This window comes from Gopherus evgoodei, chromosome 1, assembly GCF_007399415.2.
Source record: "Gopherus evgoodei ecotype Sinaloan lineage chromosome 1, rGopEvg1_v1.p, whole genome shotgun sequence".
In the NCBI taxonomy this organism is placed as follows: Eukaryota; Metazoa; Chordata; order Testudines; family Testudinidae; genus Gopherus; species Gopherus evgoodei.
Genome location: NC_044322.1, coordinates 52,244,678 through 52,258,403, shown reverse-complemented (window position 1 = coordinate 52,258,403; position 13,726 = coordinate 52,244,678). Strand labels below are relative to the sequence as shown.

The window sequence follows — 13,726 nt, the reverse complement described above, 5'->3', positions numbered from 1 at the left end:
GCCCCCATTGTCACATGACTACAGGGGCCTTAGCAGGCCATTTCACATTAAATGGTCCCTTGACACAGTGGTTCTCAACCTTTTTTTCATTTGCAAACCCCTAAAATTTTGAATGGGGGTGCACATCTCTTTGGAAATCTATTGTCTGTATATATAGTTGAATTCTGTTCAGTCAGTTTTCAGTCTAAATCTTTTGCAGCCTATGTCGAAGGCAGAGGTTCCCAAAGTGTGGGTTGCCCCCCCCCAGGAGCCTTCAGGGGGACATGGCGAGTCTGGGCCAGCCCCCACGGGGGGCAGGGAGGGAGCACCACCCCACTCCTCCACAGCCACAGCCTCAGCTCCTATCCTTGGGCTTGCCCCACCTGCAGCCTCGGCATGGCTCCACTGCCAGCCCTCACTGAGGCCCAGTTGCAACTTCGCTTCTGCCATCACCCCCAACCTTGGCCCCTAGCCACGGCTCAGTCACCAGACCCATCCCTGCAGCCCCAGCTTTGGCCCCCCTACCCCATCCATGCCACTCCCACCCACCCTCCACTGTAGGAAGAAGAAGGGGGGCACAGCCCTCAAAAGTTTGGGGACCACTGATCTAAGCGGTAGAGAACCATAGGTTAGAACCATAAGTAGTAAACACCTATTCTATCTGTTTGATCTTCCCAGCCCTGAAGAAGACCTCTGTGTAGCTTGAAAGCTTGTGTCTCTCACCCACAGAAGTTGGTTCAATAAAAATATATTACTTCATCCACCTTGTCTCTCTAATATCCTGGGATCAACATAACTACAACAATATTGCATATATTAGAAGTTATACTTTTTCATCATTTTTCCTAGAAGTAATGTTGATGCTCATTTCTCTCCCCTTGAAAGTAATAGTTGCTGTTTACTGAAGTTGCAGCATAAATGCAAAGAGATTCATAATTGGAACAAAGGTTATAAAGCTTGTATGTTTAATTAATTAACTCAATATAAGTGAGCTGACCCACCCTTTTTTACTAGAAGCAGCCAGTGTTAATATATAGAACAGGGATCGGCAACCTATGGCACACAGCTTGCCAGGGTAAGCACTCTGGAGGGCTGAACCGGTTTGTTTACCTACCACGTCCGCAGGTTCAGCCGATCGCTGCTCCCACTGGCCGCAGTTCACTGCTCCAGACCAATGGGGGCTGCGGGAAGCAGCGCAGGCTGAGGCATGTGCTGGCCACCGCTTCCCACCGCCCCATTGGCCTGGGATGGTGACCCACAGCCAGTGGGAGTTGCAATTAGCCAAACATGTGGACACGGCAGATAAACAAACCAGCCCGGTCCACCAGGGGGCTTACCCTGACGAGCCGCATGCCAAAGGTTGCCGATCCCTGATATAGAACAGGGTTAGTCTATTTTTTGTCAAGATCCAAATTTCTTGGTCAAGGTATAGTCAAGGTCCAAACTCCAGAGAAAATTATTTTTATAAACATTGATAAAAAATAAAAAGATTTTGGGGTCCATTAAAAAGCATCTTATGTTCTGGATTTGGCCCATGGTCAGCCTATTGACCTCTGACATAGAAGTTCTTCTGCATGCACCAGTTTTTACATCCATCACTCCTTTTCATTGCAAAATCCCCAAGGTTCCGCTTCTCACCTGTGCTCCTGCCAGAACAGCCTCCTCATAAACAGCAATGATCTTTTCAATTGGGCCCAGCTGTTCAAGACGCATGCGACACACCCAGTATTTTGCAAGTTTTTTCGCATCTGGAACACTCTGAATCAGCTTTTCCAGCATTGCACGTACTTCATCCCCAGGAAAACCCTAATATTTACATAAAATGACAGGAAGACTGAATCCTAACAAACATATTCCAAGGTAGCGACTACACAGTTGTTACTGAAAACTTGTATTTGCTTCTGTTTTTTCTACTGACCCTGAATAAATTGGTAGTAATGAAAAATATCTATATTAACCTAGTCTTCAAAATGAAATTGTCTGTACAGTGTTAGGAGATAATTTCTCTTCTCCAAGTTCTAGAAGTGTCACTTTTTAGGTAACTTTTGTAAAATGGTTCAATAAAATTAATGAAGTAACAAGTGGACTATGGAATTTCCTTTCCTTTGATAGTGGGCACCACATAAAAGTCAATTCTAGTGTGCATCTTGCTTCCTAAATCAGGTGGTTGGTTACTTGGGGCTGAATCACACAAGCCCTCAGAGCATGAAATTACTACTGAAGTCAATGGGAGTTCCATGCACTATGGGCATACAGGATCATGATCTTAGTATACAACAAAATAAATACCTGTTCTGTTAAATGTAGACATTCCACAAGAGTTTTGTTGACATTTTCACTGAATAATCTTTGCTCGTCCTCTTCTACTATGGTAACCCAGAAAGACTCAACTGGTTCTTTTGGAATTTCTTGTGATGTCTCTCTCTCAGGCTGGGCTACTTGTAGCACAGTAGATGGCCTCTTTATCACTTTTCCTTTGGTTGCCTTCCATTCAGCCAAGCGAATTCTGCATTTAAGTAAATCGGTGTATTAGCATCTGTTGTAGAATTAAGATTAGGACCCATCAACATAAGTCACATAAAAACATACTTTGAAGGTAGATGAGGAAAGTCCTTAGAGAATTCTTAATTATCACCTCTCTCTAATCATCAAGCCATGCAGATATCACCTATGCCTGGATGGGAGCCTTTGAAACTTTGATGCTACTACTTCCATCTGCTAGAGATGTTTATGATCAGCAAGTTGAGACACTTCTATCTCTCTTGTCCAACAGCAGCAAAAAATTGAGGGCACAAAAACAAAAACCCACCACCAACCCTGCTTTCCCTACATAGTGCAGAGACCAGCTCTGTTCAATATCTTCATCAACGACTTAGATGTTGGCATAGAAAGTACGCTTATTAAGTTTGCAGACGATACCAAACTGGGAGGGATTGCAACTGCTCTGGAGGACAGGGTCAAAATTCAAAATGATCTGGACAAATTGGAGAAATGGTCTGAGGTAAACCGGATGAAGTTCAATAAAGACAAATGCAAAGTGCTCCACTTAGGAAGGAACAATCAGTTTCACACATACAGAATGGGAAGAGACTGTCTAGGAAGGAGTATGGCAGAAAGATCTAGGGGTCATAGTGGACCACAAGCTAAATATGAGTCAACAGTATGATACTGTTGCAAAAAAAGCAAACGTGCTTCTGGGATGCATTAACAGGTGCGTTGTAAACAAGACACGAGAAGTCATTCTTCCGCTCTACTCTGCGCTGGTTAGGCCTCAACTGGAGTATTGTGTCCAGTTCTGGGCACTGCATTTCAAGAAAGATGTGGAGAAACTGAGAGGGTCCAGAGAAGAGCAACAAGAATGATTAAAGGTCTTGAGAATATGACCTATGAAGGAAGGCTGAAAGAATTGGGTTTATTTAGTTTGGAAAAAAGAAGACAGAGGGGACATGATAGCAGTTTTCAGGTATCTAAAAGGGTGTCATCAGGAGGAAGGAGAAAACTTGTTCACCTTAGCCTCTAATGGTAGAACAAGAAACAATGGGCTTAAACTGCAGCAAGGCAGATTTAGGTTGGACATTAGGAAAGAGTTCCTAACTGTCAGGGTAGTTAAACACTGGAATAAATTGCCTAGGGAGGTTGTGGAATCTCCATCTCTGGAGATATTTAAGAGTAGGTTAGATAGATGTCTATCAGGGATGGTCTAGACAATATTTGGTCCTGCCATGAGGGCAGGGGACTGGACTCTATGACCTCTCGAGGTCCCTTCCAGTCCTAGAGTCTATGAAACTGCTTCTAAGCTACTGGGATGGCCCCATAAGTTTAGAGAACAAAAATCTGAACTGAGTTTATACTTATGAGAAGCACTAGACTGAGTCCTAAAGACAGAATCCCTTTATCCACAGAATAGGCAGAACATAGGGTATGGAAGTACAAGCACCTTACCATAGCAGGCCTGGGTCCTATTCCAAAAGAGCTATTTCTTGAGTATACGTCAGATTCTATCCCCATTTGAATCCTTTGGCTTCATGCTGAAAATGCCAATTATTGCTAAATTACAGGTGTCTACTGGGATAACTGCACCAAGAATACCAATTCATTTCATATGGGCCACCAGCCATAAGCTGGTAACAAACTTCTCTAATTATCTAGACTGGATTCAGATCTCTGCTTCGTTCACTAATAAGATAGTGTTTTTCAGCTCTAGATCAATCTAGTTCTCCTCCCCATTACACAGTTTCTAATGGATATTACATTCTACGTACATCATGCACTAAGCTATCTTTTCTAAGTTGCTATTTGTCTGTGGTTTGATTATATGTACACCAGCGTCAGGTTTGCCAGGGCCAATGCAACTCAAGGCGGCCTGAAACACTGGAGATGTGTTTCTATGATGCTGCAGAAACTACAACAAAGCAGGACAAGTTGAGAGCCTAAAATGCAATATCTGAATTCTACTCCTGAGGTTTAAATCTTGATTTCTTTAGAGTCTGATGGCTTTCAACCAGAAAAAGGCAGTTTGCAGTTCTGAGCACAAAAATTTCCATATATAAACTTACTAGTAGACCTAAAAGCAATATGAGCACATCCACTCACAGCTGAAATAAGCCTGTTGAGATCCATTTGTGGGGCAGAGTAGGAGAGAGTCACCTTTAAAAAAAACAGACCACAGAATTTGATTAATCCAGTTACCTTCTCTCTTCTGTTGACTCTTTTGGCAGAACATATTTTCTGTTGCCAGCTTTTGATTCCTGAGTGGCCTTGGTACCACAGGTTACAGAAACAGACTTTGCTGAAGTTCCTAATCTGACATTTCTGAGTGGAACCTCAGTTCTCTTTGACCCAGGCACAGAAGGGGGCTTAGCATTGTGAAGAGCTGTCTTTAATGATAGTGGCCCACTTCTATCAGGCTTTTTTTGGACTGTCATATTATTTACAGACACACTTGTGACTATTTGTTTCTCCTTGTTCTGGATGGACTTTGAGTGGGTGCTATGAGAAGCTCTCACAGGTGGTCTCTTCTGGAAGGGGGTGGCATGTACAGGTTTAGCAGCACTAGCCAAATTTGTGGCTCTAATATTATTTATGACTGCATTATTGCTGCTGGTGGATGATGGTCTCACTGCTGGTTTAGTGGCAGGAGCTACAGGTTTCTTGTTTGCTAAAGAACTCTTTGCACCCTCATTTTCTAGTGTTTTTCGGAATGAGTTTATCTTTGATGGGATAACCTTGCCACAATATGAGCCAGGCACGTGTTTCTTTGGCAGGCTGGCATCAGAGTTCTGCTTGTCTACAATCAGTTGCTTTTCTTTGATGTTTCTTTTGTGCAGGAAGGACTGGCTAAATGACACACGATACGTTTTTATTTCAACAGCTTCATCTTTGGAAGTGTTAATAGTTGAACTAAAATCTTGAGGACTGCAATTTGTTCCTACAGTTGAGTTTGTCAATATGGTAGTGGTTTTCAAGGTTTCATCCTTTGAAGAAGCAGTGCTTTTTTTCAGAGTGTTGTTTGATTGAGTCCATGGAGGTCTATTAGCATTTTCTTTATCTTCCTGAAATTGGAAGTAACATGAAAAATATTAAAAATGCGTAACATATGGCAATAATGTAAGCTGCTGAAATGAAATGCAGAAGCCTTCCGATCGGTGGCAGGCTTAGAAGACTTTTGGGGGAAATTAATACTGTAAGTTGGCCTTGAAGAAAATGGGGATGCATCACACCTACAAGGGAGTCAAATAAGGGGAATATGAACTGTTATTTCTACTTGCCACTGCACAATCTTCACCCAAGCATTGAATAAGAATAAGGGAGGCAACTGTCTCTAGAATCTAAAGTAGTGGTTCTCAACCAGGGTGTGACACACTATGCCTCAGGGGGAGTGCCCTGTAACCCACATTCATCACTTATATACAATTGTGATATTTTATATAAAGCATGCCATGTGAGGTATCAGGGGAAAGGTTATGATCGGCTGAAAGCCATGGTTCTATCTAAATATGTATATCATTAGTGCATATGAAGTTATGAAATTGCATTGAATGGTTGTCACTAAAACATGCCGAGAGTTGGGGAATTGCCCAGACATTAGATCCCTAGAGAGAAGAACAAGGGAGCTAACCAATGCCCAGGCGGGTGTCAAACAACCATTGTCCAGCAAGGAAGCTACAACGCAATGACTCACTTGCGCAAGCCACACCAGGGGAATTGCTCAACCTTGCCCAGTGACTCAGCAATGCCCATCAGATATGCCTGGACTTGTGTTCTCCAAGCGCATGGACTGAGTATAAAACAGAATACAGTGGCCTTATGCTTGGCTTTTTCTCCTCGCCTTATCTATGGTACCAACAACAAGGACATCCAGAAGACTCCAACAGAGAAGATTGGCCCTGTGTACTTTGAACCACAGTGTCCAGTGGAGTAAGGAAAACTGCTTAACCTAGAATGTTGCCCAGTCTAATAGGGTTGAGAGTTTAGACTGCATGCTTATATATATATATATATATATATATATATATATATATATATTTATTTTGGTAACTAGCTGACTTTTTGCCCATCACTTAAAATCTCTCTTTTGCAGTCAAACTTGTTTTACTGTTTATCTTTACCAGTGAGTTTGCCTGAAGTGTTTGGTAAATCTACTCAGGTTCACAAAGGCTGGTGTATATCAACTTTCCATTGATAAAGTGGTGAACCACTTAATAAACTTGCACTGCTTGTCTTGAGCAAAGCAAGACGGTATATTCCTGAGGTACAAGGCTAGAAGCTGGAGGGGGACTTGGCTGGTGCCTTTCTCCATGTGATTCATGAGTGGGCTCTGGAAGCATTCATGCAATCTAGCTAGGTGGAGGGGGCTCCACATGCAGTTGTTCTGAGGGATAACAGAGCCTGGAGGGGGTTGCTGCTTGTCACTAGCAAAGCATTGAGAGAAAGCCCAGGCTGGAGAGTTATGAGGTCCCAGTCCCAGGCTGCATCCCAGGGATCCCACCACAGAGGGGCACATGTACTACGGGCATACAAAGAGTTCTTCCAGGGGGCACATCAACTCATCTAGACATTTGCCTAGTTTTACTACAGACTATATAAAAAGCATTAGCAAATCCAGCACAAACTAAATTTCATACAGACAATGGATTTCCTTATGTTTCAGTGTATAATATATAGAAAGCAGTATAAGTACAATATATACATTCCAATTGATTTATTTTATAATTATACGGTAAAAATGAGAAAGCAAGCAATTTTTCAGTAATAGTATTCTGTGACACTTTTGTATTTGTAGGTCCAATTTTGTAAGCAAGTAGTTTTTAAGTGAGGTGAAACTTGGGGATACACAAGACAAATCAGACTCCTGAAAGGGGTACGGTAGTCTGGGAAGGTTGAGAGCCAGTGGTCTATGGAGTAATTCTGTCAAAGATACCACCTGCAGGTCAGATTCAGACTTGCAGAATCTAAACTTTTGATTCTTAAAAAAAAAATATTTCTAGCCCATAGAACTATAGAGACTGCCTTCCAGACAATGTTAATTCTGGTAGAATTCTGCAACGATAAAAATTCTGCAACAAAAAATTAGAAATGTTGCGCACAGTATATTAAAATTCTGCATATTGTCAAAACACCACAATATAATCAAACCAGTTTCAATTATTTTTGGTCATTTATTTCAAAATACCTGTCAGCAAGTATGTCTGTAACAACACAAACAAAAAAGATTCAGGAAATGTTTTTGACAAATAGATTCCTTACTAGGCATATTACAGACCGCTTAGTAAGCGGCAAAGAGCAGAGGCTAACAGAGAGAGTTCACCTGGGATCTGTCTGAGAGGAGGTACCCTAAGTGCTGCAGTAGGGAGGCTGTGTTGATGGGCCTTGAGTGGGCCTGACTGTTATAAAAAGGCAATCAGCTGCAAACCAGCTGAGCAGCTAACAGCAGAGGCTAACAGAGGAAGTTTGCCTAGGGAGATCCCACTGAGGCTTTCATCTTGCAGGCTTCTATGAGTTGCTGCAACAGTTGAGGAAGCTCTTAGAAGGAAGAAATTATGGAAGGTGAGCGTTCAACTGTTGTAACCTGCACAGGTTGTGCTATGTTTGTCTTTCTTCCACAGGACAGAAGCGACTTTGTCTGTACAAAGTGTGAGCTGGTCTCCATATTGGAAGAGAAGGTTCGAGGTCTGGAGCAACAAACATCAACCCTGCATTGCATAAAAATGAAGATTTCCTAGACAGACATCAGGATATGCTTCTACGGGCACAATGTTCTGAAGAATCGGAACAGGCTGCGCAGAGGGGACAGAAGGACAGTGAAGAAATTTGGCAGCATGTGACCTCCAGAAGAAAAAAAAGGAGGAGCATCCATGTACCAGCAATGGAGATACAGGCGAGCAACCGTTTTCATGTTCTCTCCACAGAGAGTGGACTAGATACATCTGATGGAAGGGAGCAGAAGGAGACTCCACTGATTGGAAGGCATAAGATGCACTGTCCCATGGATGGGGGTTCCATAACCACCGCTCCCAAGAGAAGGAGGTGGGTGGTGGGGGTCGGGAACTCCCTCCTCGGGGACTGCGTCATCTATCTGCCGCCCCGACCGAGAGGTCTGCTACTTGCCAGGAGCTAGGATTCACAATGTGACAGAGACTGCCAAGACTCATCAAGCCCTCGGATCGCTACCCCTTTCTGCTTCTCCACGTGGGCACCAATGATACTGCTAAGAATGACCTTGAGCGGATCACTGCAGTCTATGTGGCTCTGGGAAGAAGGATAAAGGAGTTTGAGGTGCAAGTGGTGTTCTCGCCCATCCTCCCTGTGCCGGGAAAAGGCCTGGGTGGAGACTGTCTAACTGTAGAAGTCAACAAACGGCTACGCAGGTGGTGTCGGAGAGAAGGCTTTGGATTCTTTGACCATGGGATGGTGTTCCAAGGAGGAGTGCTAGGCAGAGACAGGCTCCACCCAACAAAGAGGGAAGAGCATCTTTCCAAGCAGGCTGGCTAGCCGAGTGAGGAGGGCTTTAAACTAGGTTCACCGGGGGAAGGCGACCAAAGCCCTGAGGTAAGTGGGGAAAATGGGATACCAGGAGGAAGCACGAGCAGGACAGTGCAAGAGGGGAGGACTGCTGTCTCAGACTGAGAAAGTGGGAGCATCAGCGAGTTATCTTAAGTGCCTATGCACAAATGCAAGAAGCCTGGGAAACAAGCAGGAAGAACTGGAAGTCCTGGTACAGTCAAGACTTGGTGAGATAACTCACATGACTGGAGTAGTGTCATGGATGGAAAAGGTTGGGAAGTTTCATTGTATGTAAAAGAGGAGTATGACTGCTCAGAGCTCTAGTATGAAACTGCGGAAAAACCTGAAAGTCTCTGGATTAAGTTTAGAAGTGTGAGCAACAAGGGTGATGTCATGGTGGGAGTCTTCTATAGACTACCAGATCAGGGGAAATGAAGTGGACGAGGCTTTCTTCCGGCAACTAGCAGAAGTTACTAGATCGCAGGCCCTGGTTCTCATGGGAGAGACTTTAATTACCCTGATATCTGCTGGGAGAGCAATACAGCAGTGCACAGACAATCCATGAAGTTTTTGGAAAGTGTAGGGGACAATTTCCTAGTGCAAGTGCTGGAGGAACCAACTAGGGGCAGAGTTCTTCTAGACCTGCTGCTCACAAACCGGTAAGAATTAGTAGGGGGAAGCAAAAGTGGATGGGAGCAGTGACCATGAGATGGTCAAATTCAGGATCCTGACACAAGGAAGAAAGGAAAGCAGCAGAATACAGACCCCAGACTTCAGAAAAGAAGACTGATTCCCTCAGGGAACTGATGAGCAGGATCCCCTGGGAGAATAACATGAGGAGGAAAGGAGTCCAGGAGAGCTGGCTGTATTTTAAAGAATGCTTATTGAGGTTGCAGGAAAAACACATCCCGATGTGTAGAAAGAATAGTAAATATGACAGCTGACCAGCTTGGCTTGGTTCTGAAATCCTTGCTGATCTTAAATGCAAAAAAGAAGCTTACAAGAAGTGAATGATTGGACAAATGACCAGGGAGGATATAAAAATAATGCTCAGGCATGCAAGAGTGAAATCAGGAAGGCCAAATCACACTTGGAGTTGCAGCTAGCAAGAGATGTTAAGAGTAACAAGAAGGGTTTCTTCAGGTATGTTAGCAACAAGAAGAAAGTCAAGGAAACTGTGGGCCCCTTACTGAATGAGGAAGGCAACCTAGTGACAGAGGATGTGGAAAGAGCTAATGTACTCAATGCTTTTTTTGCCTCTCTCTTCACAAACAAGGTCAGCTCCCAGACTACTGCACTGGGCAGCACAGTATGGGGAGGAGGTGACCAGCCCTCTGTGGAGAAAGTAGTGGTTCAGGACTATTTAGAAAAACTGGATGAGCACAAGTCCATGGGGCCAAATGCGCTGCATCTGAGGGTGCTAAATGAGTTGGTGGATGTGACTGCAGAGCCATTGGCCATTCTTTGAAAACTCATGGCAATCGGGGGAGGTCCTGGATGACTGGGAAAAGGCTAATGTAGTGCCCATCTTTAAAAAAAGGGAAGGAGGAGGATCCAGGGAACTACAGGCCAGTCAGCCTCACCTCAGTCCCTGGAAAAATCATGGAGCAGGTCCTCAAGGAATCAATTCTGAAGCACTTTGAGGAGAGGAAAGTGATCAGGAACAGTCAGCATGGATTCACCAAAGGCAAGTCATGCCTGACTAACCTTATTGCCTTCTATGAGGAGATAACTGGCTCTGTGAATGAGGGGAAAGTAGTGGATGTGTTATTCCTTGACTTTAGCAAAGCTTTTGATATGGTCTCCCACAGTACTCTTTCCAGCAAGTTAAAGAAGTATGGGCTGGATAAATGGACTATAAGGTGGATAGAAAGCTGTCTAGATCGTTCGGCTCAATGGGTAATGATCAACGGCTCCATGTCTAGTTGGCAGCCGGTTTCAAGCGGAGTGCCCCAGGGGTCGGTTTTGTTCAATATCTTCATTAATGATCTGGAGGATGGCATGGACTGAACTCCCAGCAAGTTTGCAGATGACACTAAACTGGGAGGAGGAGTGGTAGATACACTGGAGGGTAGAGATAGGCCTAGACAAATTAGAGGATTGGGCCAAAAGAAACCTGATGAGGTTCAACAAGGACATATGCAGAGTCCTGCACTTAGGACAGAAGAATCCCATTCACAGTTACAGACTAGGGATCGAATGGATAGGAAGCAGTTCTGCAGAAAAGGACCTAGGGGTTACAGTGGACAAGAAGCTGGATATGAGTCAGTGTGCCCTTGTTGCCAAGAGGGCTAATGGCATTTTGGGCACTGCCAGCAGATTGAGGGATGTGATTCCCCTCTATTCGACATTGGTGAGTACTCCAGATGAGGCCTGTGTCCAGTTTTGGGCCCCACACTACAAGAAGGATGTGGAAAAATTGGCAGAAGTCCAGCAGAGGGCAACAAAAATGATTAGGGGGCTGGTGCACATGACTTATGAGGAGAGGTGAGGAAACTGGGATTGTTTAGTGTGCAGAAGAGAAGAATGAGAGGAGATATAATAGCTGCTTTCAACTACCTAAAAGAGGGTTCCAAAGAGGATGGATCTAGACTGTTCTCAGTGGTACCAGAGGACACAACAAGGAGTAATGGTCTCAAGTTGCAGTGGGGGAGGTTTAGGTTGGATATTAGGAAAAAAACTTTTTCACTAGGAGGTTGGTGAAGCACTGGAATGGGTTACCTAGGGAGGTGGTGGAATCTCCTTCCTTAGAGGTTTTTAAGGTCAAGCTTGACAAAGCCCTGGCTGGGATGATTTAGTTGGGAATTGGTCCTGCTTTGAGCAGGGGGTTGGACTAGATGACCTCCTGAGGTCCCTTCCAACCCTGATATTCTATGAATTCATTTGAACTACAATTCAGAGCTGTATTTCCCACACCCCTTAGAAGCAGTGGAAAAGCTTGGGGGAGTCAGAGGCAACAGAGGAGCTGAGGGAAAGGGAAGTAAATTGCTGGGAAGGAGCCTGGGTGTGAACTTGGAGGGTTGTCAGATATGAGTGGAAAAAGTATGGAAAAGGGTTTTTTTTTTGGGGGGGGGGGGGGCGGGGCGGGAAGGGGATGGATTGTTAGGGAGCATCCCCCATGTAGACCCTGGCTGACCCCAGCCTCTCGCATTCAGTCAAGCATATCTGTGCCCCCACCCAGCCACTCACCTGCCCCTATGTCTCCCTGTACCCCCCTCCCCATGTGTCTGTGCCCCCACCCAGCCATCCTGTCCCTGTATTCCTCCCTCATCCCCATGCATCTGCCCCCCCCGTCACTCCCTTGTCCCTACATAGCTCTGCACCCCCTCTCCATGTGTCTCTGCACCTCCCTCCCCCCCTGTGGCCCTGTGCAACCACTCCCATTCAGCCCCTTCCCCAGTTTGTCGTCCCCCACTAGCCCTTATGTCCTGACCTGGCCTACTGGGAAGGCAGCTCTCTTTTTGCTCACTGGCAGCGAGCTGCAGCTGTGTTCCATCACCACAGCACTCTCTGATGGGCAAAAGGCAGAACTGCAGCAACATTTTGGCAGAAGCTTTTTTCTGCGCAAAAAGTAAATCTGCAGTGCTCATTAATTATGTGCACACGCAGCAGCACAAAATTCCCACAGGAGAAAGACATGACTTCTAATGACTTCTTTGTTTCAGTCTTCACTGAGAAGTCTGAAGGAATGTCTAGTATAGTGAATGCTTACGGGAAGAGGGTAGGTTTAGAAGATAAAATAAAAAAAGAGCAAGTAAAAAATCACTTAGAAAAGTTAGATGCCTGCAAGTCACCAGGGCCTGATGAAATGCATCCTAGAATACTCAAGGAGCTAATAGAGAAGGTATCTGAGCCTCTAGCTATTATCTTTAGGAAATCATGTGAGACGGGGGAGATTCCAGAAGACTGGAAGGGGGCAAATATAGTGCCCATCTATAAAAAGGGAAATAAAAACAACCCAGGAAACTACAGACCAGTTAGTTTAATTTCTGTGCCAGGGAAGATAATGGAGCAGATAATTAAAGAAATCATCTGCAAACACTTGGAAGGTAGTACGGTGATAGGAAATAGCTAGCATGGATTTGTAAAGAACAAATCGTGTCAAACTAATCTGATAACATTCTTTGATAGGATAACGAGCCTTGTGGATAAGGGAGAAGCGGTGGATGTGATATACCTAGACTTTAGTAAGGCATTTGATACGGTCTCGCATTATATTTTTATAGATAAACTAGGAAAGTACAATTTAGATGGGGCTACTATAAGGTGGGTGCATAACCGTACTCAGAGAGTAGTTATTAATGGCTCCCAATCCTGCTGGAAAGGTATAACAAGTGGGGTTCAGCAGGGGTCTGTTTTGGGACCGGCTCTGTTCAATATCTTCATCAACGATTTAGATGTTGGCATAGAAAGTACATTTATTAAGTTTGCGGACGATACCAAACTGGGAGGGATTGCAACTGCTTTGGAGGACAGGGTCAAAATTCAAAATGATCTGGACAAACTGGAGAAATGGTCTGAGGTAAACAGGATGAAGTTTAATAAAGATAAATGCAAAGTGCTCCATTTAGGAAGGAACAATCAGTTTCACACATGCAGAATGGGAGGAGACTGTCTAGGAAGGAGTATGGCAGAAAGAGATCTAGGGGTCATAGTGGACCACAAGCTTAATATGAGTCAACAGTGTGATACTGTTGCAAAAAAAGCAAATGTGATTCTGGGATGCATTAACAGGTGTGTTGTA

General features: G+C 44.4%; 1 protein-coding gene across 1 annotated transcript in view; it reads right to left on the bottom strand.

Annotated features, from left to right (window-relative positions):
- CKAP2 (cytoskeleton associated protein 2) overlaps positions 1-13,726 on the bottom strand; it is a 35,133-nt gene that overhangs the window by 4,922 nt on the left and 16,485 nt on the right. Inside the window, exons 4-6 of the mRNA XM_030564127.1 lie at positions 4,669-5,531; positions 2,269-2,485; positions 1,618-1,785 (exon numbers count right to left, since the gene is read on the bottom strand). Coding sequence (XP_030419987.1) covers positions 1,618-1,785; positions 2,269-2,485; positions 4,669-5,531 — 1,248 coding nt within the window. The remainder of the gene's footprint in view (positions 1-1,617; positions 1,786-2,268; positions 2,486-4,668; positions 5,532-13,726) is intronic.